Source organism: Pseudorasbora parva, chromosome 11, assembly GCF_024679245.1.
Source record: "Pseudorasbora parva isolate DD20220531a chromosome 11, ASM2467924v1, whole genome shotgun sequence".
Classification (NCBI taxonomy): Eukaryota; Metazoa; Chordata; class Actinopteri; order Cypriniformes; family Gobionidae; genus Pseudorasbora; species Pseudorasbora parva.
This window is the reverse complement of record NC_090182.1, coordinates 12,959,530-12,987,065: the sequence shown is the minus strand read 5'-3', so window position 1 is coordinate 12,987,065 and position 27,536 is coordinate 12,959,530. Positions and strand designations below refer to the sequence as shown.

At 38.0% G+C, this 27,536-nt stretch overlaps 2 protein-coding genes across 3 annotated transcripts; one reads left to right on the top strand and one right to left on the bottom strand.

Moving 5' to 3' along the window:
- The first annotated feature begins 173 nt into the window (after positions 1 to 173).
- tcerg1a (transcription elongation regulator 1a (CA150)) lies at positions 174 to 25,119 on the top strand. Of its 2 annotated transcripts, XM_067457122.1 has the most exons (21): positions 174 to 279; positions 705 to 906; positions 1,030 to 1,188; positions 1,774 to 2,068; positions 5,275 to 5,511; positions 6,989 to 7,051; positions 7,598 to 7,795; positions 8,627 to 8,739; positions 9,858 to 9,946; positions 10,129 to 10,289; positions 12,953 to 13,031; positions 14,299 to 14,434; positions 16,369 to 16,458; positions 16,555 to 16,673; positions 18,451 to 18,601; positions 19,538 to 19,702; positions 19,969 to 20,151; positions 20,328 to 20,507; positions 21,673 to 21,756; positions 23,160 to 23,260; positions 24,074 to 25,119. In XM_067457122.1, the coding sequence occupies exons 1-21, from the start codon at positions 233 to 235 to the stop codon at positions 24,273 to 24,275; spliced, it is 3,054 nt and encodes a 1,017-aa protein (XP_067313223.1). In that variant the 5' UTR covers positions 174 to 232; the 3' UTR covers positions 24,276 to 25,119. The 2 variants fall into 2 exon arrangements, with proteins under 2 accessions (XP_067313223.1, XP_067313225.1); XM_067457124.1 differs by lacking the exon at positions 6,989 to 7,051.
- An 86-nt stretch (positions 25,120 to 25,205) lies between these two features.
- Positions 25,206 to 27,159, bottom strand: gpr151 (G protein-coupled receptor 151). Its single transcript, XM_067456478.1, has one exon. It carries the CDS (start codon positions 26,999 to 27,001, stop codon positions 25,733 to 25,735), a length of 1,269 nt encoding a protein of 422 aa, XP_067312579.1. The 5' UTR covers positions 27,002 to 27,159; the 3' UTR covers positions 25,206 to 25,732.
- Between the last annotated feature and the right edge of the window lie 377 nt (positions 27,160 to 27,536).

The window sequence follows — 27,536 nt, the reverse complement described above, 5'->3', positions numbered from 1 at the left end:
ATATATATATATATATATATATATATATATATATATATATATATATATATATATATATATATATATATATATATTTACAACCAGTTTTAGATATATTGGTAATTCAAAATTATGTGAAATGTAAAGGTGTCAGTTTCCATGACTCAGTGGAGTTTGAAAAACATTTGGCGGCCTTACACGAGACTCCAACGGAAATGCGTCAAGGGGACTTTTGTTGTACTACTATTCCGTTATGGCGGAGCACACAGAGGCAGAAGGCATTGGCCTGGCCGCTAACAGGTGCGGATTTTGCATTATATTTCATACACTGGGTAACGCAAACGACCAGTTATATATAGTCTTGTTTTTTCCTTAATAGCCAAATGGGTGGTGTTTCTCGGTTGGCTAATTTCAATCTGTTTAAACCCTCGTTTGGCCTGTTGGTTCGTGGACAATGAAAGCAGCGTAACAACACATGACTGAATGCTCTTATATCGTTTTTTCATTATTATTTTATTGTACTTAAAGCTATATAATGTGGCTTAAGACACAAATGCATCATATGAGTTCTATTATGTCAGCTCGTAAAGGTTTGGTGGGGGGTGTGGTTCGTAAGAATGAGTTAAACTGTTGTTTTGCTTTTCAGTGCATGCATGTGTGTCTGCAGTTAGCCGTTGTGTACTGTACAGATATAATTTGTTGAAGTTTTATTTTTGTTCCATCAGCATGGCTCAGCAGCCAGCACTGCGTTTCCCTGCCACTGCACCTCCTCCTGCCAGCACCTCCACCCGCAGGCAGCCTTTACTGAGCACCCCTGTGCCTCCCTTCGCTATGATGAGGGGTCCTCCACCCGCTGCCCGACCGCCCTTTGGACGGATCCCTTTTGACCCCAGTGTGCCCCCTCCCATGGGTGCCCCACCTTTACAGGTACGATTAATAGTATATCAGATGCCGTTTATTATGTAATTCCATAAGTTTGTGTTAATTGGAATGGAAAGAGAAGGCTGGTTACTGGAAGGTTTTGCTGACATATATGACTTTCACTTTAAGAGACCCCCGTTTATGCCTCCGCCCGGAGGATCCATGCCTCCTCCACCAGGCTTGATTTTCCCTCCAGGAATACCGCCTACAGCCTCTCCTACTCCTGCTCCTCCTTCCCTGCCCTCTACAGAAGAGATCTGGGTGGAGAATAAGAGTCCAGAAGGAAAGGTATAGCTTCTCATTCTTAATGTACTAAAAGACATTGTTGATTTCCAAAGGCAGGCTGCCTTGTTTTATATTCACTTCAAATTGAGAGTTGTTTTTTCTTGTTTCAAAAGTCTTGAATTGTGAGGATTTGTTTTAGAGGAAATATTTTTTCTGACAATATTAGATTTGGATTATAGTTATTTCCTAAACACTACCGTTCATATGTCTGGGGTTGGCAAGATTTAAAGGTTTTGAAAGAAGCAAATAACATTTTTCTTTTTTAATGTGTTTCAAAATGTCATTTATTCCTTTGATGTCAAAGCTGAATTTTCAGCATCATTACTCCAGTCTTAAATGAAAACATATCAATAATTGTATTTTGCATAAGAATTGAATTCATAATCAATTGGATATTGCATAATGGATTTTTGGAGTTCATGATGCCTTGTAATTTCCCTGATAAATCGCAAGCGCAGTGCTCTGTTGGATTGTTAGTCTCTTCACTGCGTTTAGAATATAATATATATAAATAATTTATTACTTTCTTTACAGTGCACACAGTTTGATCTAAAGTCTTTATATGTTTGCTTTTAATTCTCTATTCAGGTATATTATTATAATGCACGTACAAGGGAGTCATCCTGGACGAAGCCTGAAGGTGTGAAGGTGATCCAGCAAGCTGATCTGGGTCCAATGATGCTGAGCCAGGCAGCGGCAGTGGCGGCGGCAGCGGCAGCAGCCAGCGGAGGTTCTACTGGGCCCGGTCCATCGGTCAGCATCCAAGTTGCAGCCAACAGCACTACGGTCACACACACCTCCCAGAGCCTCTCCACATCCATGAGCTCCACCTCGTCTCCAAGCATCACAGCAGCCTCACCTCTCCTCCCAACACCTGTATCAAGTAAATGTCATTCCAGTAAACTTCTAGAGCCCAAAGTATACTTTGGTTTTTACGACAGGAAGGCAACAACAATATATACTCGTGTTGACAAATGCTTTTGTGAGGGCATTAACCAATACCCACAACTCTTGTCTAATCTAAACCAGTAAAAGTACTTACTTACTAACCCCCGCATTCTGGCCAAATTTGCCCATTGGCCCCATCCTGATTTGCTTCATCACTCAGTCTCCTCTCCACCATTGAGCTGGTGTGTGGTGGATGTTCTGGCGCAATTTGGCTGCCGTCGCATCATCCAAGTGGATTCTGCACATTGGTGGTTGCTGAGGAGATTCCCCCCTTATATATATATAAAAGCGCTTTGAGTACCCTGAAAAGCGCTATAGAAATGTAACTAATTACTAACATATAAATTTATATGGTCACCAGTGGCAATATTAGCAAAAATGTCACTTGCAAATTAATATTTTTGGTCGCAAATGTGACCCAGGGTATCCGCGGGGTCTTGAAAAGTCTTAAAAGGTGATAAATAAATTTTGGGTAAATTAAGACCCTTATAAAGTATTAAAACGTATTATCACGGCTTTATAAAGTCTTAAATTTTGAAAGTATTTTGTTCAAGCTTTGTCAAAAGAGTTTGACTCCAAAAAGTATTTATGAATATATTTCTTTTCTCCCCATAAGTATTAAAAAACAACAGGGTGCTCAGTCTGAGATCGGCTCGGAGCACGCGCGGCAGGGATGGACATTAGTACCGCTACCAGCCAAATGCGGCTGATTTAGAGTTGTGGCGGGTAAACTCGCTTCACCTAGCGAGCTGTTTCACCTCTTTGTAAACTTTGTTCAATGCATGCAAGTGCTACCGTATGTGCGCATATAACCAGTCGTTTTCTCCGTCATCACTCGCAAATATTGAGTTCTCTTTCAAGTCTTGCGCTTAAACGGACAAACTCACACAAGAAGTATGTCAACATGTCCATCTTGATGAGTATCCTAGCAGACATAGTCTGAATATGCCTTAAGTGAACTGTATAGTATGCACAGTCGAGAAAGACGAGCATATCCCTGCCTCAGGTCTTAAAGGCGCAGTAGCCTTTACTGCTGCCTGAGTAATGTCCTTATATTTAGTTTGACATTAAACAATGCTCTTGATTGAATAGCTTTTGTAAGTTTAATAAGGATTAATCTTTCATTTAAACAGTTAAATATGCAGTTATTTTACATTTGATTACTTTATTCAATTTCTGTACTTTCTGCAGTCCAGTAGGCCTGTACATTATTATTTAATGTACACATAAATGAGGTTGAGTTAAACATTCTAGTTTGAATTTTATTTTTCGTTTCGGCTTTGGTTTCTTCTTTTTTTGTTTCAGCCAATAATTTTGATTTCGGTGCTTCCCAATCCCTACTGACAATGTTCTGCTCGGTATGTTGTAAACACGCTTCAAAGATGCCAAAACGAATAGTTTCATTCATGGGACTAAAAACCATAAAACTGGAAGCCATAAAAGACCACAAATCATCGTGAAAATGTCAGTATTTCATTGAGACTTGAGATTTAAAAAACTGCTTAAGTATTGTAGAGCTTGTAGTATTAATTTGTTAAAAACATAAAAAGTGGCTGGTAAAAACATTGAGTGGTAGATTTTGAAAAAAGTTAATTTCCATCCCCGGCCAGCGCTGTCTACGGGTGACGGCATGTATTTTGCGTAATGCACAGTTAGGTAATGTGTCGCCCTCCATACGTTGTAAAACAGATATGCAATATAAACAATACAAAATTGTCCTACGATAGAGATTTTAAGTCTACATTTGACTACAACTGTCTATTAAAGGTTTGTTGCCGATTAGAACTTGAAGTGCGATGAGGTCTTAAAATATTTTGAGAAGGTCTTTAAAAAGTCTTAAAAAGGTATTGAAATTAACTTCAGGATTCCTGCATATACCCTGGTGACCGTTTTAGTCTCAGTCTGGAGCCCTGAAATGTGATACAGATTTTATTCAACAGGTCAATAAATAAGAAGTAACTTTTTTTAGACACAATATTGTCTGTTTTTGCTCAAATTTGCCAATGAAAATATAACCTATTACAGCCAGAGCAAACTGCTGTGAGTCTTGGAGCAACACACAGCAGTGTTTCATTTCTGAATTAGCCAATCAATCAGGTGAACCAATGATTGAATAGCCCTTTCTTAAAGAGAACCGTTTTCACTTCATTCCTTTCGTTTGAACTAATCGAACAGAGTACCGCCTCCTACTGACAGTTTTAGTTTGGTTTGGTGGGGGGGTGGTTCGTAGGATAAGTTAAACTGAAATAAATAAATACCAATTCAAATGCAGCTTAAAAAAATAAAATAATTGCCTGTTTTTTGATTTAACACTACTGATTTTAGATGATCTTATTTGGCGTTATTTTTCAACCCAATTGTACATTAACATGTTTAATCTCTTGACATGCTGTCATTTGTAACCCCCAGTGCAATGGCAACCCCAATAGCAGCTCAATCCACCTCCTTTACATGTTAATCTGAGTTTTCACCAGCCATGACAGTGATACGAGCGATGGGGTTCTGTTTTAGATGCAGTTTCTGTCAGCTAGCGGCAGGAAAAACAACATACAGAGTATGACAATGATAATATCTGATACTGATTATGTGCTTTATTTAATGTTTAAAGAATTAAATGTGAGTTGAAATATCATTTTGCATGAACTTTATAGCATATTGAAAGCGACAACAATGGATGATTCGCTCACATCTTGACAATAAATTAAAGGAAACAAGAATGTTCATACGTGCAAAATATGAACAAACAAATGTTTTCTATGACAAAGATTGTTTCAGTTATCTCCCATTTCGTATTTTGAATGGTGTTAATATTTATATTCATAGTGTAATATTTATGAGCTTGATTATTTACTACTTTTGATAAGCTAATCTGATTGGCTGTGATGTTGCTTGTTGATTGAATATTGTGCATTGTGACTGGTTAGGGTTAGCATACCCATTAAGTGTACTTTGGGTTAATTATTAATACTTATAATCTTTGCTATTATCTGTTCAGAAACAGCATTCTGGTAATTGATTTTGTTTCACTGATCTCTGTTGTGTATTGATGAAAAATTATTTATTTAGCTCAGCAATTGTTTTTTATTTATTTATATATTTTTATCAAAAGTGTTATTCTGTACCCTATTGTTTGAAATGTAGCTCCTGACGTAGTGGAGATGCAGTCAGTTGTAACCACAACCCACAGTGCCATGACATCCCCAATGGCAGCTGTCAATCCACCAACGGTTACGGTCGCCATGACTGCAGGACCACCACCTCTGTCAGTGGCATTGTCCCATAGTGTGCCACAGCCCGCTGCTCCAATGGCAGGGTTTCCTCCTGTCATGGTGCCACCCTTCAGAGTGCCCCTGCCCGCCATGCCGATTCCACTGCCCGGTAGGTCTGACCATTGAACTTTTTTGAATCAATCATACCCTGGTAAAGAAATACTTCCCCCTAAAATTAAAATAAAGGGTACGTTTACACGACAACGATTTACTAGCAGAAAAGTATTTCCTTTGCTTTTTTTCCCCCATACAGACGACGTCATTGTCAAAACGATCCCCATTCACACGGATCCGTGACAATAATTAAAAACAGTGTATTCTGCTGCCAGGCCTGTAGTTAGTGATATCACTTTGTAAAGAAGTACTTCTCACAAAAAATTACGGTATCGTTTTTGAAACCTGTTTTCAGAAGTTTGCATTTTCATGCCCGGAAAATTGCTCTCATGTAAATGAACGGCCAAAAACGCATACGTTTTTTTAGTTGAAAACGGTGTTGTGTAACCGGCCTCTTAGTCATCCTTTACTCACTTTGGTATTGTTCTAATGCAGTATGCCCTTTCTTTTATGGACCACAAAAGGGGAATAAAAAAAAAAGTCCCGCTCACACTGATCCATATATAATGTGAATAGCAACCAGCATCAAGCTTTTTATTAGAGAATGATCCCATGTGACACATGCATAAGTGTTTTGGGGATATGCAAGAGGTTTTGGTGAAAAATACCAAAAATGTAATCAAAATTCTTTACTTGGGATGTTGGTTTTCTCTGCACGGCTGCGCAACAATTAAAGTCTCACCCAAAAAAAAGTTGTAAGAGATCACGACTGAGTAAAACACTTGGGATATACAACACTTGTCACATGGGATCATTCTGTGATACTTTTGTGTCTTTAAAAAAAAAAAAGACAGCCGGTCTCTGTTCACTGCCATAAGGACGAACGTGAGCGGGATGTTTAAAAAAAATATTCTTCTTTTGTGATCCATAAAAGTAGAGCATACAGCATTAGAAAAACAGCGAGATGAGTAAGGGATGACTTTATTTTCATTTTAGGTTGAGCTTCCCTTTAAGAAATCTTCAGCTTTAGTATGCCCTGAATGCAACTGCCTTTCTCTCATCTGTTCCCTGTCTTTCTGTCTTTTTCTTACTATCCAGAGCATGTCTGTAGTTTGACAGGAACCTGTAGATTCCAAAAGATGTCCATGTTTTTCCTGTCTGCTTATTGGATGAGTTAACTAATATCTGTTAAAAATCGTATGACGATTCTACAAAGCAAGCTCTATTGTATTAAATATATAATAATAAGCAATAAATGCAGTCTTAATTACTGCATTAATGTCGTAGTGTTGCAGAAGTAATGTTCATTGTTCTATAGATGGCAGTAATTTGCCATTTTAATGTGAACGTGTTGCCAAACAACATAGACCTAAATTGTTGATGAATATAGATCAGTTAGCAATTTAAGATTATATTGTAGTGTTTTCATCATACGTAATCTAGCATTTAGTCTCCTGACACCTGAAAGCAGTAGATGACGTATGTTTGTGTTTTTTTTCCAACACTCTGTGCTTGCTTATACGCTCTTTCAGGTGTAGCAATGATGCAGATAGTCAGCTGTCCCTATGTAAAGACTATCTCTCCTACCAAAAACGGTAATTCCTTCCCCGTTATGGCATGTTAGTAACTGTTGTGCATCTCTATGCTTTCTTTCAATGTAATTATTTCAAATTAGAGGCCCCTCTGTTTCTTACAAATGAGACATTCTTTAAACAGCATCGTGACACTTTTATGAAATGTTTGATTTAACATTACATAGGTTAAGTAGATCAGTTTTTGTCCCTTTGAAAACTTAACAGCTACAGTTGAGTTGTAGGCAGTAACATGGATAATAAACTGCTATAGAAATTCAGATAACGCAGTGTTTTGATTGGTTTTAAATGTGTTCCTACCTTGTCTCCCTTTTTTCTTTAATGATTTTAATGTGATATTGTGGTGGTATTGTCTGTGCATGCCTTATTCTCATTTAATTTAATGTTTAAATTTGTTATATTTTGTCTTATTAAATCATCCAACACAGATTGTATAATAGCTAAATAATCTTACTTTTTGCCATGTTAATACAGCTCATACAGTCATTCTGATTAAGTGGAGAGCTACACGTTTTGAACTGAATCTGATTTTGTGTATGTTATATCAAGGTATGATCCATGGCATGGCACCACCTTTAGTACCCATGATGCCCCCTCAAATGGCGATGGCCGGGCCCTCAGGACTGCCTGGAGCTCTGAGCACGTCCGAATGGACAGAGTTTAAAACTCCAGAGGGAAAGTCCTATTACTACAATAAACACACACAGGAGACTACCTGGGACAAACCAGAAGAGCTAAAAGAGACAGGTTAGAGACTGGGACAAAAGGTGCATTGACACTGCAAGTTTTAACAGACCTGTTTGTTCATATAAAAAAAAATTTGTCCGTTTCTTTTTACATCGACTTAAGACACAACTTGAATCTAATATTGACGTTTACATTAATCTTTGCCCAAACTAGAATTATTTAATTAATTTAAAAAAGATTTTTTTTGGACCCATATGCAATTATTCCACTTATACCTTTATCACTTGCCAGCATGGAAAAGTTAAAGCTGTCATGTCATGTTTGCAGTGGAAAATTTGACTGAATGGATAAAAATAACAGGCGTTTTTGGCTGTGTGAAATAGTGAAAATGGAGTGAAATAAAGCAGGGTAAGATTACATTTATTTGAAGTCCACATATTGGATATGTATCTGATTTAAAACACACTTTGGAAATGGCTCTTAAAGGAAGTGGTAAAATCTGATTTTTATGTGAATATCTGTGTTCCGTTGAACTAAATCTGTGTGTGTGCCACAATATCCAATCTCTGCCAGATGGGAATAAAAAAAAAATATATATTTTTTTTTTGAGTTTTGTTTACAGAGTTTTTGTAAATGAACATCCAAAAACATGATGTTTAAAAACAAAATAATACTAAAATATTAAATACCAGTGACATTTTCTTTTGCAAAACTTTCGTTTAAAGAATTGTTTTTGCTAGCACTTGAAGCATCTATTAAATATAGGGTTGAAGATCCGTGCTGAAAAATATAATTCTAACGTGTTAGTTATAGTCTGTTTTCTTAAATTCATTCCAGAAGGCTGTCTTTTATGAGATTTTATAAATGCTCGTCTCTATTTTTCCCTAACAGAAAAAGAGAGTGAGAAGATGCAGAAGGATGCAGCTGTTGACATGATTGATGCTGAAATCATGGATATGGAAGATGGAAGCCCAAAAATCCACCCACCAAAAGAGCAGAAAGAGGTTGGTAACATACAACATGCACAATTTGTTTTGTGTAAACAATATGTTTCTGATAATATCTAGGGGTGTGCCATATCATATCGTCCGCTATAATACCGGTATACATTTTTACATGAGAAAAAAAGTGTCATATTGCGATATCAATGATATGGCGACGCGACGACGTATGGCGCATTTACTTTCCCTAGCGTGCACAATAACACCTGTCTGAGAGAAAAGAGCAGCATGTTAGCCTCCAATGATGATGATTTAGTACCTAAAGGGGAACTACTTGGTTGCATTGTCAGCTTAAAGCTGTTGTTGATTTTTGCCGCGCAATATTTGATCGGAAAGGTAACATTGACGGTTATTTTCGTCAGTTACGGCTAGTTAGAACTAGCATTGTGCACGCTTCAAATTAGACACAGATATAAAGTAAGTAGTGTATAAAGTAATACGTTTATTTGAATGAATGGATTATAGCATTTATTTGAATTTGAGAGAGATTCGTACATGCGTGACTGCGTCTGTTTAGCGTTTCTCTTAACAATGAAAATTGTATTACTTTAAAATAGCGAGTAACCCCATCATTGCTGAGAAATATAATGTAGTGATCCAGTAGCTTTGCTATTTTGTTTCTAAAAGTCACGGGGCGGCGTTGGTATCTAGTTTCCGTGCTCCTGAATCTGCAGCGCTATCTCTGTATGCGAGTGACGTGTGCGTGTGCATGTGTGCGTGTGCTTCATAGTGATAACAGCTCATTGATACAGAACGGTATTTTAGCTAACTTGGACTAACCTCTGCTATTGTACACCTTCCCAATCAGAATTGAATATTCAGACAGACCATGGCATAAATTACTTTATTGCTAAACTAAATGTTTTATATATATATAGATTTACACTTTGAATTAAATATTCTCTTATCAATGACATTAGCTCATTGGAAAAGGAACAATGCCGTTAATTTTGTTTGCACTAATAAATGCTGCGGCCTACCAGGTGCAATAACCAATAAAACTTTGTTCCATATGTTTTTTTCTATATCGTCATAAATATCGTTATCGCAAATATTCTTGAAATAACGTGATATATTTTCGAGGCTATATCGCCCACCCCTAATCTGTGTATTACTCCTAGGAGCTGAAAGACGAAGAGATGACAGAGGAACAGAAGGCAGCAAAAAAAGCAAAGCCTGTTGCAACCACACCCATTCCTGGCACGCCATGGTAGTTTGTTTTTTTTAACTCAAAACAGATTTGCTTGATCCAACAACAATTATTTGTAAATCACCTTGAAAATTAGTTCACAAACAGTTAAATGGGAAATTATATAGCTCTATATAGAGCTCTTGAATGTTTACTCTTTGTATTAGATTGACCTGTACCCAATGCTTATTGTTTTGTGTCAGGTGTGTGGTGTGGACGGGCGACGAGCGGGTGTTCTTTTATAACCCCACCACACGTCTGTCCATGTGGGAGCGACCGGAGGAGCTGGTGGGACGGGTTGATGTAGATAAAGCGATTCAGGAACCTCCGCACAAAAGAGGCCTGGACAACAGCCACAAAATAGGTAAAAGTCATCGCCACAGAAATGCACGTGTCAGGTATTTGCATTTTTATCATAGAAATGACGGATGATTCATGCATTTATTAGCAAACATCTAGACCATATGCAATGCACCAAATTTCCAGCATCAAGTAATTGACAAAATAAGTAAATAAGAACAAATTTGATATTTAATATTTTGCACCAGTAAGAATTTTCTAAATTGATGTATATGGTGCACAACTGCACTCTAAAGTGGGGGAAAATCCTGTGTATGTCAGCTGTGAGAATGTAGCGTTCTCTATCCATGTCTTACTCATTCAACAACTTGTTAAAGGGTTAGTTCACAAAAAAATGCAAATTGTCATTAATTACTTACCCTAATGTCTTTCGACACCAGTAAGACCTTCGTTCAGTTTCAGAACACAAATGAAGATATTTTTGTTGAAATCCGATGGCTCAGACAGGCCTTCATTGACACCAATGTCATCCTCTCTCAAGAAGTCCATCTCTTGAAGCATCGAAAATACATTTTGGTCCAAAAATAACAAAAACTACGACTTTATTCAGCATTGTCTTCTCTTCCATGTTTGTTTTGAAACCTCAAATAAATATTCAAACGGTTATGAATTAGCGCATCGATTCATTATTCGGATCGCCAATGTCACGTGATTTCAGCAGTTTGACACGCGATCCGAATCATAAATCAATCCGCTGATTCATTACCGTTTGAATCTTTATTTGAGGTTTGAAAACAAACGTGGAAAAGAAGACAATGCTGAATAAAGTCATAGTTTTAGTTATTTTTCGGCCAAAATGTATTTTCAAAGCTTCATGAGATTCTAAATTAACTAACTGATGTCACATATGGACTACCTTGATTGGGTTTTTATGACCTTTCTGGACATGGACAGTATAGTGTGCATAGTCTGCATACTAGGGATGTCAATTTTCACAAATTCCCATGATCGATCGTCGTTTAAATTAACGATCAATTAATCGATTAATCGTTAACCATAATACTGAAATATGCCAGCACTGGCTTATAGCCGACAGCATGACAGTAGGCCTATGTGCAATGCTGCTCAAAACGCCATGTTCTTCACCAAATGAATGAGAAGGATTTTTTTTATCTAAACAAAGAGCTATGGGATTGTAAAATTAGTCGATGTTATTTATAATTTAATTAAATTACTAATTTAATAACCGAATACAACATGTAACACGAACGCCGCCTCAGATCTGTTATTCAGAATTTGTGGACGCACTTGCAAGAGCAACGTGCTGAAACGTCACCTAAACCCAGTTAATTCAAAACGATTTATTAAAATATTGTTTTCATTAATGTTATGTAATGTGACAGTCCCAATCAAAGTTATTATTAGTCGTTCGTTGCTGTTTGAACTGCGCGAGCTGAAGCTGATGCGCTTGATCAACACCGGTAAGGTACACTGAAACTTTGCTAGCACGTTATTTACCTCAACAAAAAGCTTCCTATATGAGATTAATCAGATTTATATAAAGTTAACAAAATATTACAAATTATATATCTTCACAAAATGATGCGAATGGACAAGTGTACTTGAATTGAGTTGCTGATATTCATATTCAGAATGGGAGACGCGTGGTGTTCACGTGCTCTAGGAACAAGGCTCTGAACACGGCACCTAAACCCAATGACTTTACAACCATTTATTAAAATAGTGTTCTCATTTCTGTTATATAATATGACTGTCCCAATCATCGTTATTATGCATTGCTCTGTATGCGCTAAAGCCAAAGCACTGAATGAAAACCGGTAGCCATCACTGACTGAACTTTATTTCGCTGAAAGAAACGCATCCTATATGATTGATCATATATATAACGTCACAAAATAAATGTAATATTACAAATTACTTCAGCACAATCTGATGCGAATGCACAAGTGAACTTGAACTAAGTTACATGCGCGAGTCAGAATGCGTGACTCATGTTGTGCATGCGCTTCTCCTGGATCAACGCAATGAAACACATGGCAAATAAACCCAAATAATTAACAATCACAATGTTTTATTACAATAGTGTTCTCATTAATGTTGTGTAATATGACAGTCCCAATCAGTCATTATTAGTGCTGTTGGAGCTGCACGCTGAAGCTGATCACCGCCACGCTTTTACTACCGCTCACCTCTAACGTTAATTATTAACCAAATGCATAATTATTAGATAAATCAGCTAAAGATTGGCCAGCACAAAATAAACACAATATTACAACTTACATTTGCACAAAACAAAAGGCTGCGAATGCACATGCAAGCTTGCAGTCATGATGAAGGAGTAACTCCAGCAGTAAAATGGTTCCAAATAGAACTCGGGCGCGCTCGCATCATTTTTCCTCCCGTTTCCTCACGCACACGCATGACCCTGCTTAATCGATGATCGATAAGTCTTATCGATCAAATGTCTTATTGACAATTAATCGATCATCGATTAATCGTTGACATCCCTACTGCATACACTTAGATACGCTGTCGGACTAAAATATAAAATATCTTAACCTGTGTTCTGAAGATGAGCGGAGGTCTTACGAGTGTGGAACGACATTAGGGTGAGTCATTAATGACATAATTTTCATTTTTGGGGGAACTAACCCTTTAATAGCTGTACAAACCTTCTGTTGCATGATTGTGTGTTTCCTGTGACAGTTTTGGCTAAAGAGGAACAGGAGTTTGCTGTTGCAGAAGACATACCTGACGATGAACCCAGTAAGGCCAAGAAACGAAAGTGAGTTGTTTTTCTCTACATTTTCTCTGCTTGATAAAATCATGGACAGTGAGACCAGGAACTTGTATAAAGAAAGTGAACGGATTGGTTTTGACTTATGTTGACTTTAAGGTTTAAGGTTCCACATGATGTCGTTAGAGGAAATTGCATAAAAAATACTTTCATTTAAAAATACTACCTATTTTCAGCCCAGCTGGGAGGTATTTCAAAAATACCTCCCAGCATTTAAAGGGGTACTTCAGCGCTGGGAAGATGAATCTGTATTTAAACTGGGTCATCAATGTAGTAGAAATGTGAAATTATTTTTGAATTTGGTGTCTTCTAGACTGAGAAAAGACAGAAAATGTATTTTTGTCCCATGGGGATGAAAGACTACAATTCCCAGAATGCTTCGCTGCCCTGTGAGGCCATTCCCAACGCCACCAACTTCATTACAGTGACTGAGTTAGAGAAGACACTACAATTAAATCTGAACGTGTCTGTTCAATATAATGAGTCACCGCGCGAGTCTCACAGCACTGAGCACTAACTGCACGAGTGATGAGAGCTGAGGTAATCGCGACTACACTCGCGGCATACATTCACAACGCGAGTTCAGTCTGGCGCGTTTCAGTTCATGCCTTTGAAGCTTAACTTTAATAGAAATGAATTTGAGAAGTTAAAAGACTTACATTGCTCACCATAGCTCCGTTTAAATGAGTGCCTGTAGCTGAGCTGAGCTCTCCCTGCAAGCTGAGTGTTATCTCCCATCCCCCAATGCTGGATTCAAAACATGCGGAAATAGCTCCCTCTGCTGGCTGTAGTCTTTAGCCTCTGGGCAAACATTCCTCCTATGATGCAAAAATCGTCATTTTGCATCATAGGAGGAATTTTTCCAGAAATAAAATGCATAAATCTCTTATCTCAGGGAGATATGAGGGGGGAAAGCACAATAATTTGAATATTCTCCAGGGTTTCTACTGATACAAAGCCATATGCTAATCGCTGAAGTAACCCTTTAAAGGCAATGCACACCAAGTCAAATACAAATGAAATCAAAGTAAAATATTCTCATTTGAATGTTTTTTTTTTCACATCAAAATGGTCAAATGCCAAAATTCCATCATTCTCTAAAAAATGTTCGGGTCTTGTCTTGTCTCTAACAATAAAGACAGAAGATTATTCTGAGCTATTATGAGATTATTATGTTTGGTTTTGAGATCTTATCAAATATGTCCGTTAACGGTCAGATATGGTCTTCTGGCTGATTAGTTGTTTTGTTTATTAGGATAGAGGAAAAGAAGGAGGTTGACTCAGAAAAGGAGGCAGCCATGGAGGCTGAGCTGAAGGCAGCGCGCGAGAGAGCCGTTGTACCCCAGGAAGCGCGGATGAGCCAGTTTAAAGACATGCTGCTTGAGCGAGGGGTAAGACAAATATATACATACATTTTAATTAGGGCTGTGCGATATTGAAGAAATATGCGATATGCAATATCTTGTTAAATAATGCGATACAATATTGCTATTAGTGTGTAAAATGTATTTAAATTATATTAAACAAAATATTTAAAAATGTATAGAGACCATTTGTTTCACATTCTTTCTGGGAAAAGAAAGCATCGTTCGCTACAACTTCTAAAAGTCACCAGCAGTGTTTTAGCAAACATTTATGTCACAAATCGTTCACATTTCGGTGTGTGTGTCAGACAGCGCGAGACTGCAAGTTATTGTTTTTCTTTATAATGTCAAGCAAGTCCCATAAGTAATAATTGTGTGCCCAGTCTATTCTCTGCTATATGTGTCAACCTAAAACATACACTTTTCACAGTGTTGAAGTAGCCTATTAAAATCATTCGGATATAGCATGCCATTGCGATATGCATATTGCGATATGTACATTTGCAATTTCGATATATTGCACAGCCCTAATTTTAATTACACAAGCACATCAAGTATCAGTATATGAGCCTACACTCCCATTCAAAGGTTTGTGGTCAGTAAGATTTTCTTTTTTAAAGAAATTGATTCTTAAGACGCATTACATTGAGCAAAAGTCATAGTAAAGACATTTATGCTACAGAAGTTATTAAATGAGTGCTGTTTTTTAATTTTTTAATTTTATTAAAAAAAAATCTTCCACCTACGATATGAAGCAGCTTAACATTTTTCAGCATTAATAGGGAATGTTTCTTAAGCACCAAATCAGCATATTAGAATGATGTCTGAAGGATTATGTGACACTGAAGACTAATTTGAATAATATTGTATTATTATTATTTATTAGTATGTATAATTGTACTATATTATTCAAATTTTCAATATTCTGTTATATAGTGTGTGTGGTTTTTTATATAAATGCAGCCTTAGTGAGCATAAGTGACTTATTTTAAAAACATAAAAAGAAATCTTACTAACCTCAAGCTTTTGAGAGAGAATGCCTTTTTTCATAAGTACTCAATGAATCATCAGAAATCATTCAGAACTCCTTAAATATTCTAGTTAGGGATTTTTCTAAACCCACTTTTAAATCCAGTGTATAATGATATACTTACAAATCAACACAAACTGTTTTATGCCTGATATATTTCATAACATAATGGTGGACAGATTTGTCTGGGAGGATTCATGCAGTGTAGATTATATATTTATTTTCTGGTCTGAAAGGTTAAACCCATCATTTGTTTTAAGCTTCGGTCCTCATTAAAATACTTACCTGACATTTTCTAGTGATCAGAGAAGCACTGATCAGTGGAGTCTCACATCTCCCCCCTCTTGGCAACAGATTTGATGTTTCAACTATGAAATATGGATAAACGCATATGTCGTTTATGTGATGGAGATCCCTTCAAGTCTGTAGTAGAGAGCTATCTGCCCTTTACATCACTGTCCTATGCCAAAGATAAAAGGCATATTTGCAGTCAAAGGGTCTCATCATCAAGGTAAGACCCCTTCCCCCTTTTCTCATCCTCGGACCCCCATGTGTCTGAGAGGTGCGGTACAGCGACATAGTCATCACTCCAGTAGACGAGCTGCAACCCGTTCACCCCCATCATCTAATTACACCTCTCTCATTGCGCCAATTAGCATGGTGGGAAAAGAAAGGGTTGGAGGCTGAGAGAAGGAAGCTAAGGACCACCTGTCAGGTTCGTGTCATTCATTAGGGATGGTGGGATTGAGGATGAAAAGCAGTGGGCTCACACACCCTGACTCCAGCGCTGCAGGAGGGGGACACACTCAGAGGGGCTCACCTACTGAATGCTCTCTTCTCGTTATAATGGCCCTAATTAAGAGGAGGGGGGTTGAAATGGCTCTGTGACTCTTTTTCTTCATCTCTCAACACTTCTCTCATCTTTTATCAGGTCTCTGCATTCTCTACCTGGGATAAAGAGCTTCATAAGATTGTATTTGATCCACGTTATCTGCTGCTCAATCCCAAAGAGAGGAAACAGGTATACACTGTACTGTATTTAGCCGCTGCCATGTCCACAATGTGAAAACGTATTATACATTAGCCCACTCATCTCATGCAACTGTCCCCTCTGCAGGTGTTTGATCAGTATGTGAAGACACGTGCTGAGGAGGAGAGGAAAGAGAAAAAGAACAAAATCATGCAGGTCAAAGACGACTTCAGGAAAATGATGGAGGAAGCTAAACTTGGTGTCAGGTAAACAGTACTCCATCAGGATAAGTCAATGTTGTTAATATTGTTGTGCTCTTTTGTGTTGGTTCATTTCTGATAAACACCTTGAACTAGGTTATTAAACTGTAATATCTTTTAAAATGTTGGGCTTTGCGTAGCATCTTAAAAATGTGCAATGGGCATCTATCTGCATGCTTACACAGACAAAATATTAATGGCATTGGCAGAATACAAGAACATGTCCTGTGTGAACGGCATGCATTCAAGTTGTTTCTCTATTTAATGTTTTTGTCTGCCAAAATATTATATATTATTTAGTTAATCACAACAAATATTGACTAATAAATGTGATTAATTAATCACACATCTATGTACATTACCATTCAAAACTTTGGGTCGGTAAGATTTTTCAAATGTTTTTGAAAGAAGTATTTTATGCACCACAAGGCTGCATTTATTTGCTCATACAGTAAAAACAATAATTTGAAAATACTATTATAATTTAAAGTTATCTAATCATGTTAATTTGGTGCTTAGGAAACATATACACACACACACACTACAATATATATATTACATAAAAAATTTTTTGGAAACTAATGCATTATATTCCTTAATGAATATAATGTTCAAAAGAACAGCATTTATTTGAAATGGAAATCTTTATAACAGCAAGTATTGCAACATGTCAGCGGGAAACTTATGGCTCATGTAGTTACAGATGCAGCATTTTAAATGTTCCTGTCACATCACACATGCACTTCAATAAGGCACCAGAAAGGAGGTTCATGCGTTTACATGCTGGGCAAAATCAGCATATGGGGCAAAAATCTAGTTGTCATGGTTTATGTATACAGTAAACCACTTATAACCTTACTAGGATAAAGGAAAACGGAATAACGTGTTTACATGATCATGTTGACTTATTTAGCATACTCAGGTTAAGACCGTGCATGTAAACGCAGTCAATGTTAACCTGATAAGGGCTCAGTTACCACAACATCAATGTTAAATCATTTTTATTTTATGTAGCTCTTTTCGATGTTATTTTTAGAGCAACTCGGTCAAACTTAGGAAAATGTGGCCCGGTGAGTTTGCCAGAGGCGAATGTGGCAAAGAAAAAAACTATAAAATGTTTAGTTAGGAAACGTGTGCAACGACTTACTTCATTAAACTGAAATTTTGCAACTGACTAGTCGACTACTCTAACAGACTATATGCCATCCATTTGAAATACACTACTTAATCTAAAGTCAAATATCATACTGAATGCTGCTAAAAATAGGTCAGATACAATGTGCTTGCCTTGCATTATGATCATTGTATATCAAAATTGAGTGCTCACTTAAGCAACATTAGCCATTATAGACACATTTATTCAAATCAATGAATCAATAGGCAGCGCAGGACCAAACCCAAAAGCCTATTATAAACAGATTTCCACAAAAGTAATTTAAATATAATTTAATGACTAAATTACCTAAAAGCCTATTACCTAAAAGCCTATTATAAACAGATTTCCACTTAAGTCATTTTAATTTAATGATGTAGCCTTTGTAAAAAAATATAAAGCAAAACATTAAATCTGCAAAAAAGTAAATGAGCAGTATTTCTAAGCCGACTAGCAGCAGCTGTATCGTTTAATCGACTAGTCAAAAAGTCACACTTTAGGTAATGGAGAGGAAAATCTTCAGAGGAACCAGACTCAGAGAGAAGGGAACTCATCCTTTTTTTTGCATTGCAATGAATGTACAAATGATAAACGCATAACATAACATGGACCACTTTTTCCTCTTTACAGAACAACGTTCAGCGAGTTTGCTGCCAAACATGCCAGGGATTCACGCTTTAAGGCTGTTGAAAAGATGAAAGACAGAGAAGCCATTTTCACAGAATATATGACAGCCTTCAGAAAGAAGGAGAAAGAGAACTCAAAAAACCGTGGGGAGAAGGTGAGGAACTAAAGTTAATACACTACTATTGCCTTATTTTACTGAAAGTTGAGATGTCAATCTTATTAAATATTTAGGAGTGGCCCTTGTTATTTATCTGACATTTAATACAATAGAAACAAGTGCTCAATAGGTAGACAATGAAAAACCAGCACAACCTACATTACACATTGAATATCTCCTGGTATCTTCCCATTCAATGTCATGTAATCACATGCATGTTCACAGACGAATACACTTGTAGGCTGAGGCTAAGAGAATGTGAGTGTCTGTTAGTTGTTCATGAGCTGTAATCTGCCCTAGTGTTTGGTCTACACACATGCTGTCTTTGTGGCTAGGGTTAAGTGCAGAAAGTCTGGGCTGATTGCCTTTGGCAGCTAAAGGTCAGCCATCAAACATTAATGCCAATGAAATGTCGCCTGTGTAGGGGGGCCATAGGTTAGGAGGGAGTGTTCACCAGGTGGGGTTCACCAGAGGATGCCCGTTTAATTCCGTCATTATTAAACCGTATTAACAACGATCAGGTGTCGTTTCAGTCACATTTTTAAAGCTTCTGCAGTTGCTATTGACAGTAAGTGACTCATTAACCACTGGCCCTGGAAAGGTATAGTTCACAAGTGATGAAAATGTGATAATTTAATCCAGATATATTAATCCAATCCGCAAATTCGTTTGAAGAACCAAATTAGCCAGAGATCATTTATCAGGATTAAAAGATCTGGGATCTGTCAAATCATCTAGGATGTATTAAGCGAGGTACGAAGAACGGGCCCCAGGGTGCAGTTGTGGTAGGTGAAGTTGACAAGGAGAAGTTGTTGTCCCATGTGGGATTTGAACCAGCGTCCTTTTGCCTACCAGACTAGATCTACACAGGCCATATTCATACTTGCCATGTCTATTACCTACTACATTTCTGTTGCGATTGTTTTTTTTAAGGTCAAACAAGACTTTTTTGAGCTCCTGTCAGATTACCATGTGGATGGTCAGCTGCGTTGGAGCAAAGTAAAGGAAAAGATGGAGACTGATCCTCGCTACAAAGCTGTGGAAACCTCTGCAGCTCGAGAGGAACTCTTTAAGAACTACGTGGAACGTCTTGCCAAGGTTAGAGAAGCCGTTTCAATTTACACCATGTTTTGGTACCAACATAACCTTTTTTTTTAGATGGTAAAAAGGCATTAACGTATAGGAATTTAGGTACTTTTACAGAATGGAAGGAAACATGGAATGACAAACATGTATTGACAACTCTGTACTCTTCAAGTTCACTTCACAACATTTCATTTATAACCATTTCCTGTTTCTGTTGATGAATGTTATTTCTTACGTGGTGATTTTTTTCCTGCTTCTTGATTTTGATACTCCTCCAGAATCCAAATTCTGAGAAAGAGAAAGAGCTAGAGAAACAGGCCCGGATAGAGGCCAGTCTGAGGGAAAGAGAGCGGATGGTGCAGAGATTCCGCTCTGAGCAAACCAAAGAGATTGACCGTGAGAGAGAGCAGCACAAAAGGGAGGAGGCCGTCCAGCATTTTAAAGCGCTCCTGTCTGATATGGTAATAGCCAGATTGAATATCTCATACCCATATACAATTGTAATAAGCATGTTATAACTATACAACCATTCAAATGTACACATTTTCCAATTCATGACAAATGTATATTTTTAAGTAATGTCGTTTAATCTAATATTGTAAAATTGTCATTGACAAATGTTTACTGAATGTGACAGGTGAAGACGCCTGATGCCAACTGGTCAGAGACGCGCCGCACCCTGAGGAAGGATCACCGCTGGGAGTCATCCTCATTGCTGGAGAGGGATGAGAAAGAGAGGCTCTTCAACGAACACATCGAGGCCCTTGCAAAGAAGAAAAAGGAGCATTTTCGCCAACTTCTGGATGAAACGACCTCGGTACACAGTGCCCTGACACAATGACATGGGTCACTTGTCTATAGGGTTGGGTATCGTTTGAAATTTAACAATTTTAATTCTGCTTATTGATTCTTAATCTCGATTCCAATAAGGTAAAAAAAAAAAATGTTAGATATTATTCACATTTTATTCTAAGTCTTATTGTAAAACATTTCATAACAGAGTTAAGAAAACTTACACAATGAACTTTTGCCTAGGGTTTAATACATAGCAAAAATAACTAGCCTAACTAATATACATTTTAAGCATTATTAAAGACAATTTAACAACAAATATTCAAAATTATCAAATGCACAAATAAATACAATTGAACAAATATATGATTGAAATAAACATTTTCAGGTACAGAAAAAAAAACTAAAAATAAAATGTAAAATAACACTGCACGTTATTAATAAATTCAAGTGCAGATGATGGCTGTGGTGACCCCTGAAGGTAACAGCCGAAAGAAAAAGAAGAAAGTCATACATATATGTATATACAAATATATACATTACAAGTAAGTTAGTTAAGTTTAGTTAAAAATGTTATTCTGTCTAGAACAGCCAGTCACTTTTCTCATTTATCTTTTGTTGTTTGATTAATTTTATCATAGAGACGGCATCAGGAAAATCTCCTGTCACCTTTAAGAGCGGCACGGATCCCGTACTACTACAAGTTTTCTCTTTTCTTTTCAACTGTCTTAAGATGTAATCGACTGTTAATGAGAATATTTTGACACATTTTTGTGTGTATTTGTCCATTCGTGTGCCACGCAAAAAGACAAGGAAGAGAACTCAGTTCATTATCGTGCAATATTGAAAAGGCATTCTGTGCACACGTGTGTGCAGTGTGTCGTCTTTTTGCTCTAATGGTTTAAAATTACAATAAAGCCACCTTTTCTGTTTGCATGTTTATGATGTGTGCAGAGCACAGAATACAGCATCTGATTCTTTTGTGCATGAATGGTTTAAAATCACTTTAAAATGCACTCACGGGGCCCGATAAGCGGAATCGAAATGCGCGTTTCTTATGAAATCACAAGTTCTGGGAAATTTGAAGCAAGTTCTAGATACCCATCCCTATTTGCCTAACTCAGTTTGTTGTCTGTTAAGCTGTTGTATTCAGTCTACTCAACTGACTCAAATTCCTCCTTCTACATCAGATCACTTTGATGACGTCATGGAAGGAAGTGAAGAAACTTATTAAAGAAGATCCGAGATGCATCAAGTTTTCAAGCAGTGACAGAGTAAGGCAAAATGTTGTCTTTATAGTTATCTCTTTATAGGATGTTTATAGCCCATTAGTTCACATGCTTGGGTCTGGGCCAAATACAATGTTGATTTTTCCTTTTTTTCTATCTTTTCTTTTTTTTTTTTTTTTCTCGCTTTCACCCTGCCCTTTTTGCAAGAGAACCAAAATTTGTGTAAACAACCACATGTGTGCTAAGCTCATCCATTCATTGGACATAAATTCTCAAGCAGGGAAAAGCAGGAAGTGCAAACACAGGCTTATTATGGAGATCTTTTGTGCAATTATAATTTTTTTACTGGTTAGGTGTTATCAGCTACTAAGAAAATACGAAGTACTGCCCCACTTTACTTAACATGCACATACATTGTACGAATGTGACTAATATCGATTAATAAATAGGCCTGTAAGATACGGCTATTAAATATCCCAAACTAGTTTTTGTTTATAATATAAAGGAGCCACCACTAAATTAAAAATATACAAAATAACAAAGTGAAAATAGTGGCATTTTGGGGTTGTGGAAACAAGTTACCATGATGAATACACAATACCAACATGCACTGTTAATGAAACATGAAAACTGCTCCTGATGAATAGAATAAACATCATACCTGCATGCAAATCCTTTCCAGCTAACACGCATCGTACCAATTACGTGATATATTGGTACTTTATTTTAATTTCATGACTTCCTTATTTACAATGCAACATTGCATGCTCGTAGTTACTCGTGCGCTTCATATATGAAGTGGATATTATACAGCGCACACCACTGCTTTGTGCTTTTGCACGTGCAATTGAAGAGTGTGTGCCACGAGCACAGTATAATGGCTGACAGAACAGGAAACTTCTGTTTTCTGTGGTGAGAGAGACCTTTTATTTTGTAACAAGCTACGAAAATAACATTAGAATAATTACACTGACTTATGTGTGCCTACCATGGCATGCTGGGCTGACAGTGGCACTGCGCAGAAGATTGAAGAGGTATAAAGTTTTATTCATAGAGAGGGGCTCTGTACCAGAGTTCGTTTGGAATCAGACCAAGACCACCTCTTCAGCTGGGTCTTGGTTACAGTTGTTTGGTCCGCGTCAGTGATGGCTGTGTTCACACCTGCCCAAAACATCCACACCAAGAGCAGAAACTAACTCGAGTTTGATAAAATCAAACCCAACAAGACCGGTGTGAATACACGCCGAGTCTATCTAGTTATGTCTTTATAGCAAGTCTATATAGTAAGTCTTTATAAGTTGTTTTTTTGTCTATATATTTGTTAGGTTTGTATATTAAGTCTATAGTAGTTGCGTCTGTATAGTACGTCTGCATAGTAAGGTTCTTTATAGTAAGGTCTGTATAGTTATGTCTTTATAGTAAGTCTAGCTACCTGTTTTTCACTATAGAAACGACAGAGGGAGTTTGGTGATTACATCAAAGACAAGTACATCACAGCCAAAGCAGACTTCAGAACTCTCCTGAAAGAGACCAAGTTCATCACTTACAAGTAAGGAGCTTTAAATATATATTTTTTGTATATATTCTAGTATATTCTATCAAAAACTGAGACAAAATCCACAATAACTGCGACATCATCTCCAAGATGCTTGAAGAAACCCTCCTGCAAGGCTCCCTGAAAAACTCTGAGCAAGTGTACCAGGATAAAAGCTGTTTAAAACGCAAAGGGTGGGCACACCAAACACTGATTTGATTTAGTTATTAGGAGTTAATTGATAAACAAAATCTATTTGACATAATTTTTTTAAAAGCATTCTCACTTTACAGCATTCTTACAAGTGTCTAAACTGTTCACAGTACTGTAGCTTTGCAGGAGGGTTTCTTCAAGCGTCTTGGAGATCGCATTCGCAGTTCTTCTGGATTTTGTCTCAGTTTTTTCAGTTTCTTCATGTAATCACAGAAGGACTCGATGATGGTGAGGTTAGATCTCCGTGTGGATCAAACAGCTGTTGTCAGACTCCCTCTGCATACAAAAATCTCACTGGAATTGATTATTACAATTAATGGCAAAATAATGTTGGAAAATGTGAACTGCAGGGAGCTATGCAGTATCTGGGGTTTTCTTAGTGCCTGCTTGGTGTTTGTTTATTAGCCCAGGCCAAAAGAGACCCTCTGCATATCTTAAATACTGGTAGTGGTTCAGGATTTTGCCTATTGGATATTGGACTTTTTTCACCAGTTTTACCACCTTTCAGATTAAACAATAAGTCTAAAATCTAGATAGATACAAAAGTAATAGCACAATCTCCAATCTCGATTTGAGCTTTGGTTTGAAATTTAATTTGTATTTTTTTGTCTCCAGATCACGCAAGTTGATGCTGGAGTCAGAGCAGCACTTGTCGGATATTGAGAAGATCTTGCAAAAGGATAAAAGGTACCTGGTTCTGGACTGTATGTCAGAAGAGAGGCACAATCTCCTCATGGGATATGTGGAGGAGCTGGACCGCAGAGGACCACCTCCTCCTCCTACTGCCTTTGAACCTGCTCGACGCTCCACTAAATGATATCTCACACGTCTCCCATATATTTTTCCCCATTCCTCGGGCCCACACTACCACCGTTCACATCATAGACTCTCAGAAACATAAAGATAAATCACTCCAGTCCAAAGGTTTTTCTTGTCAAACCTTTGAAAGTGAATGGTATATACTCATTTGCCTCTAGCTTATGCCATAAAGAGTAAGACACAGAATAAGTATTTGGACCAACTGGAAGTTTTTATTTTAAATATTTTGATGAATTTCCAGGTCATCTCCGTATCAAGCCACAGTGTTGTCCTTTTCCGTCCAGTCTATGGGGTTCAATCCGCATTAGATGGTAAATGGTGATTGTACAGAATCTGTCTTGTGTTTGGGTAACTGTCCTGAACATCTACCGGAGGTATCGCCACCTGGTGCCTGTCAGCCCTTTTTTTTCCTCCAGCCACTGCTGCGATCTCAAATCACAAACATCAATTCAGGTTCACGCGTCACACCTTTTGCTCCAAACTGTTTAGAAACTGTGATTTGTTGAAACTGGGAGACCCTCCCAGTTTTGTGAACATTTTTTGGTGACTTTAGTCACTCACAGGGATATTCACGAATTATGAAAGCCTCTCTGTGTATGTCATTTTAACTGACTGTTGGATTAACATGAAAGATGTTTCTAGATGATGAATATGTATGTGTAATATGTATTCATTAGTTTGTTTACAATGTGTTATGACTGACCGTATGAGCACTGGCAGTTGGCCATGTCAACTGGTCTTACGGTTTAATTTAATTGTTCAGATGTTTCTTAAAAAGATATGGTTTTTCGGACTTGCTTTATGTACAGCTGAAGTTGAATAAAAGCAACCCATTTTTTTAATTTCTGTGACTGGATTTTACATTTTGCGCGTTTGCAAAAATATGTGTAGAACAGCTTATAGCAGACCACAAAAAGAACACAACTCCTTAGGTAATATATTACAATTTATTTTACACAAATGCATTTCCGAGATACTTTTTATACATATTAATTCTGCAGACGTTTAATTGCCATCTTATTTTTTGAATATTGTCACAATAAACAAAAAGGGGCAAAATGAAGGTAACAAAAGTAAGATTTCAACATATATTTTTTATAAATACTATAGGCAGGAGAGAGCTATGCACAGCTTTTCAGCATTGTTATTGTCTTGGACCTGTGCGCACAAGACGTCACAACACACTGAGTTTTTTAGTGATATTGCTACCTATTTTATTATATAATACATATTTTTTAACAATATAATACCATACAAATAATACAAAGTCATTTACATATACTCCTAAAAATGACACCAATACCATTTTTAAGAAGAGTTACACACAAACACAAAATCAAACAAATTCATCATTTATGAGTTCAGGTGAGGTCTGATCTGTTGTATGTGTGTTTTTCTTTCATGTTGATGAAATGAAAAAGAGGCGGGTAGATTCACACTGTCTTACGGTTTTCCTTATTTGTGATCCTGGTGCTCCCAGGGTATAGGATCATTTTCCTGTGACTGGGAGCCAGTTTCCCTCTCTTGCCAAAACTGCTCTACATCTGGCAGTACAATTCCATCCTTGTTGGTCGGGCTTTCCTGCTGTCCTTCACACTGGTCTGGTTTCTTCTCAGGCTTTTGCTCTTCTGTTTGCCCTGGCTGGTGTGGAGGGAGGTGGGCTGATCTCTCAGGTCTTGGGGTGGGTGACTTTGGGGCGGTCGGGTTGTGCGGTCCTGGCTTGTGTTTTGCCGGTTGCTTGCGGAGGGTGAGCCTACGCCACAAGCCAATGTAGCCCTCCCTGAATTCCTCTGAGAGGGCGAGAACGATGAGAGGGTTGACTAGAGAGATGGAGAACATGAGGAGCTGGGCGGAGAGAGTGAAGAGGACCGGAGGGAAGGCACCTTCTGTCTCAAGCGCATGCCGCATCCAAACCCAGGAAACCCATTGCGGGAGCCACATGGTGGCCATGGCCACTGTCAGGCTGAATAGCATCAGGGTGAGTTTGCGGGATCGGATCTGCGTCCGCAGGTTCTGGGTCTTGCTGGACCTGCGCTGGCATCGTCCATACGCCTTCCAGAAATAAAGTAGTGCAAAACTCAAAGGTGTGCAGTAGACCAGAAGAGGATACGCCTTCGCATACACAGACATAAAATCATTGGCATCGACAGGCACTGCTTGAACGCAAATCATTCCAGTTCCTTCTCTTTGCAGGGTGGAAAAAAGCCACTGGGGAATTGGGACCGCACACGCCAAGAGCCAGGTGAAGAGGAGGACTACCAGTATAGTCTTCAAACGGATGGCCACTTGCTTGGTCGGGTTACTGACATACCTGTAGCAAGCTTTGGCCATGATGGCCACGGTGAAGCTCTTTGCTGCCATGCAGGAGTGCAAGAACCAGTCACAGGTCTTACAGACAAACAATCCCAGGGTCCAGCTGGCTCGGGAATAAGCAGTGGCTTTGAAGGGAACAGCAAATGCCAAGACCAGACCATCAGCCAGCATGAGGTTGAGGATGAGCGCGTTGATCAAGGACAGCTTACCTTTACGCGCGTTGGTGATCAGGACTCCCATAGCAGTTACATTCCCTGTGAAACCCAGGACGCATATGATTCCTAGCACCACTGGAATCAAAACCTTAAGATGTCCGTGATCCAGGTGCTGATAGCCACTTCTCTCCAGAAATGAGCGTCTATCCACGGAACTGTTTCCGGCGCTGATGTTCATAGCAGGTACTTTATCCATTTCCACTGTGATATTGAAGACAGAGTAGGTAGTATGTGCAGAGAAGAGAGAAAGAAATGCTCTCTCAAACGGCGTCTTTACGCGTGTAAACTCCGCGCGCGTATGGAATGGATACCTGCGCTCTTTTCCCGCGTTTGACTAGACGGCGCGAAAGCGGGGCGACTTTATAACAGACGTTTTGATTGACAGGTGCCGTCCCCAGCTGACTAGCAGCGTTTCATTTCGCCCGTCGCGAACCTCGCGAGGCCAATTAAAATGATTTCGGGTAATAAGCACAGGCGGCTACACACTGAGTTAAACTTATTGCTTTTATTGTCACAGGAAATTGTGTATTTCTTATTTCCTGCCGGAGTCAAAGGCTTGATGATTGCAAATGGAAATATGGAGTAGCGATATGAATGAATTTGATGAGCTCTTACCCCTTTTACAAAAAGTAAAACTGATATAATGTTAATCTACGTTGACGTATTTATTGCTTTGGTAACACTTTATAATGCGTTATTAACATCTTTTATAAAGTTTGCCATATTTATAT

Bases quoted from the DNA above. Each gene is read 5' to 3' on its own strand.
- gpr151 (XM_067456478.1), bottom strand. From the start codon at position 27,001: ATGGATAAAGTACCTGCTATGAACATCAGCGCCGGAAACAGTTCCGTG.
- tcerg1a (XM_067457122.1), top strand. From the start codon at position 233: ATGGCGGAGCACACAGAGGCAGAAGGCATTGGCCTGGCCGCTAACAG. The intron at 907-1,029 runs GTACGATTAATA...TTTCACTTTAAG, and splicing joins TGGGTGCCCCACCTTTACAG to AGACCCCCGTTTATGCCTCC. The intron at 5,512-6,988 runs GTAGGTCTGACC...ACGCTCTTTCAG, and splicing joins CATGCCGATTCCACTGCCCG to GTGTAGCAATGATGCAGATA.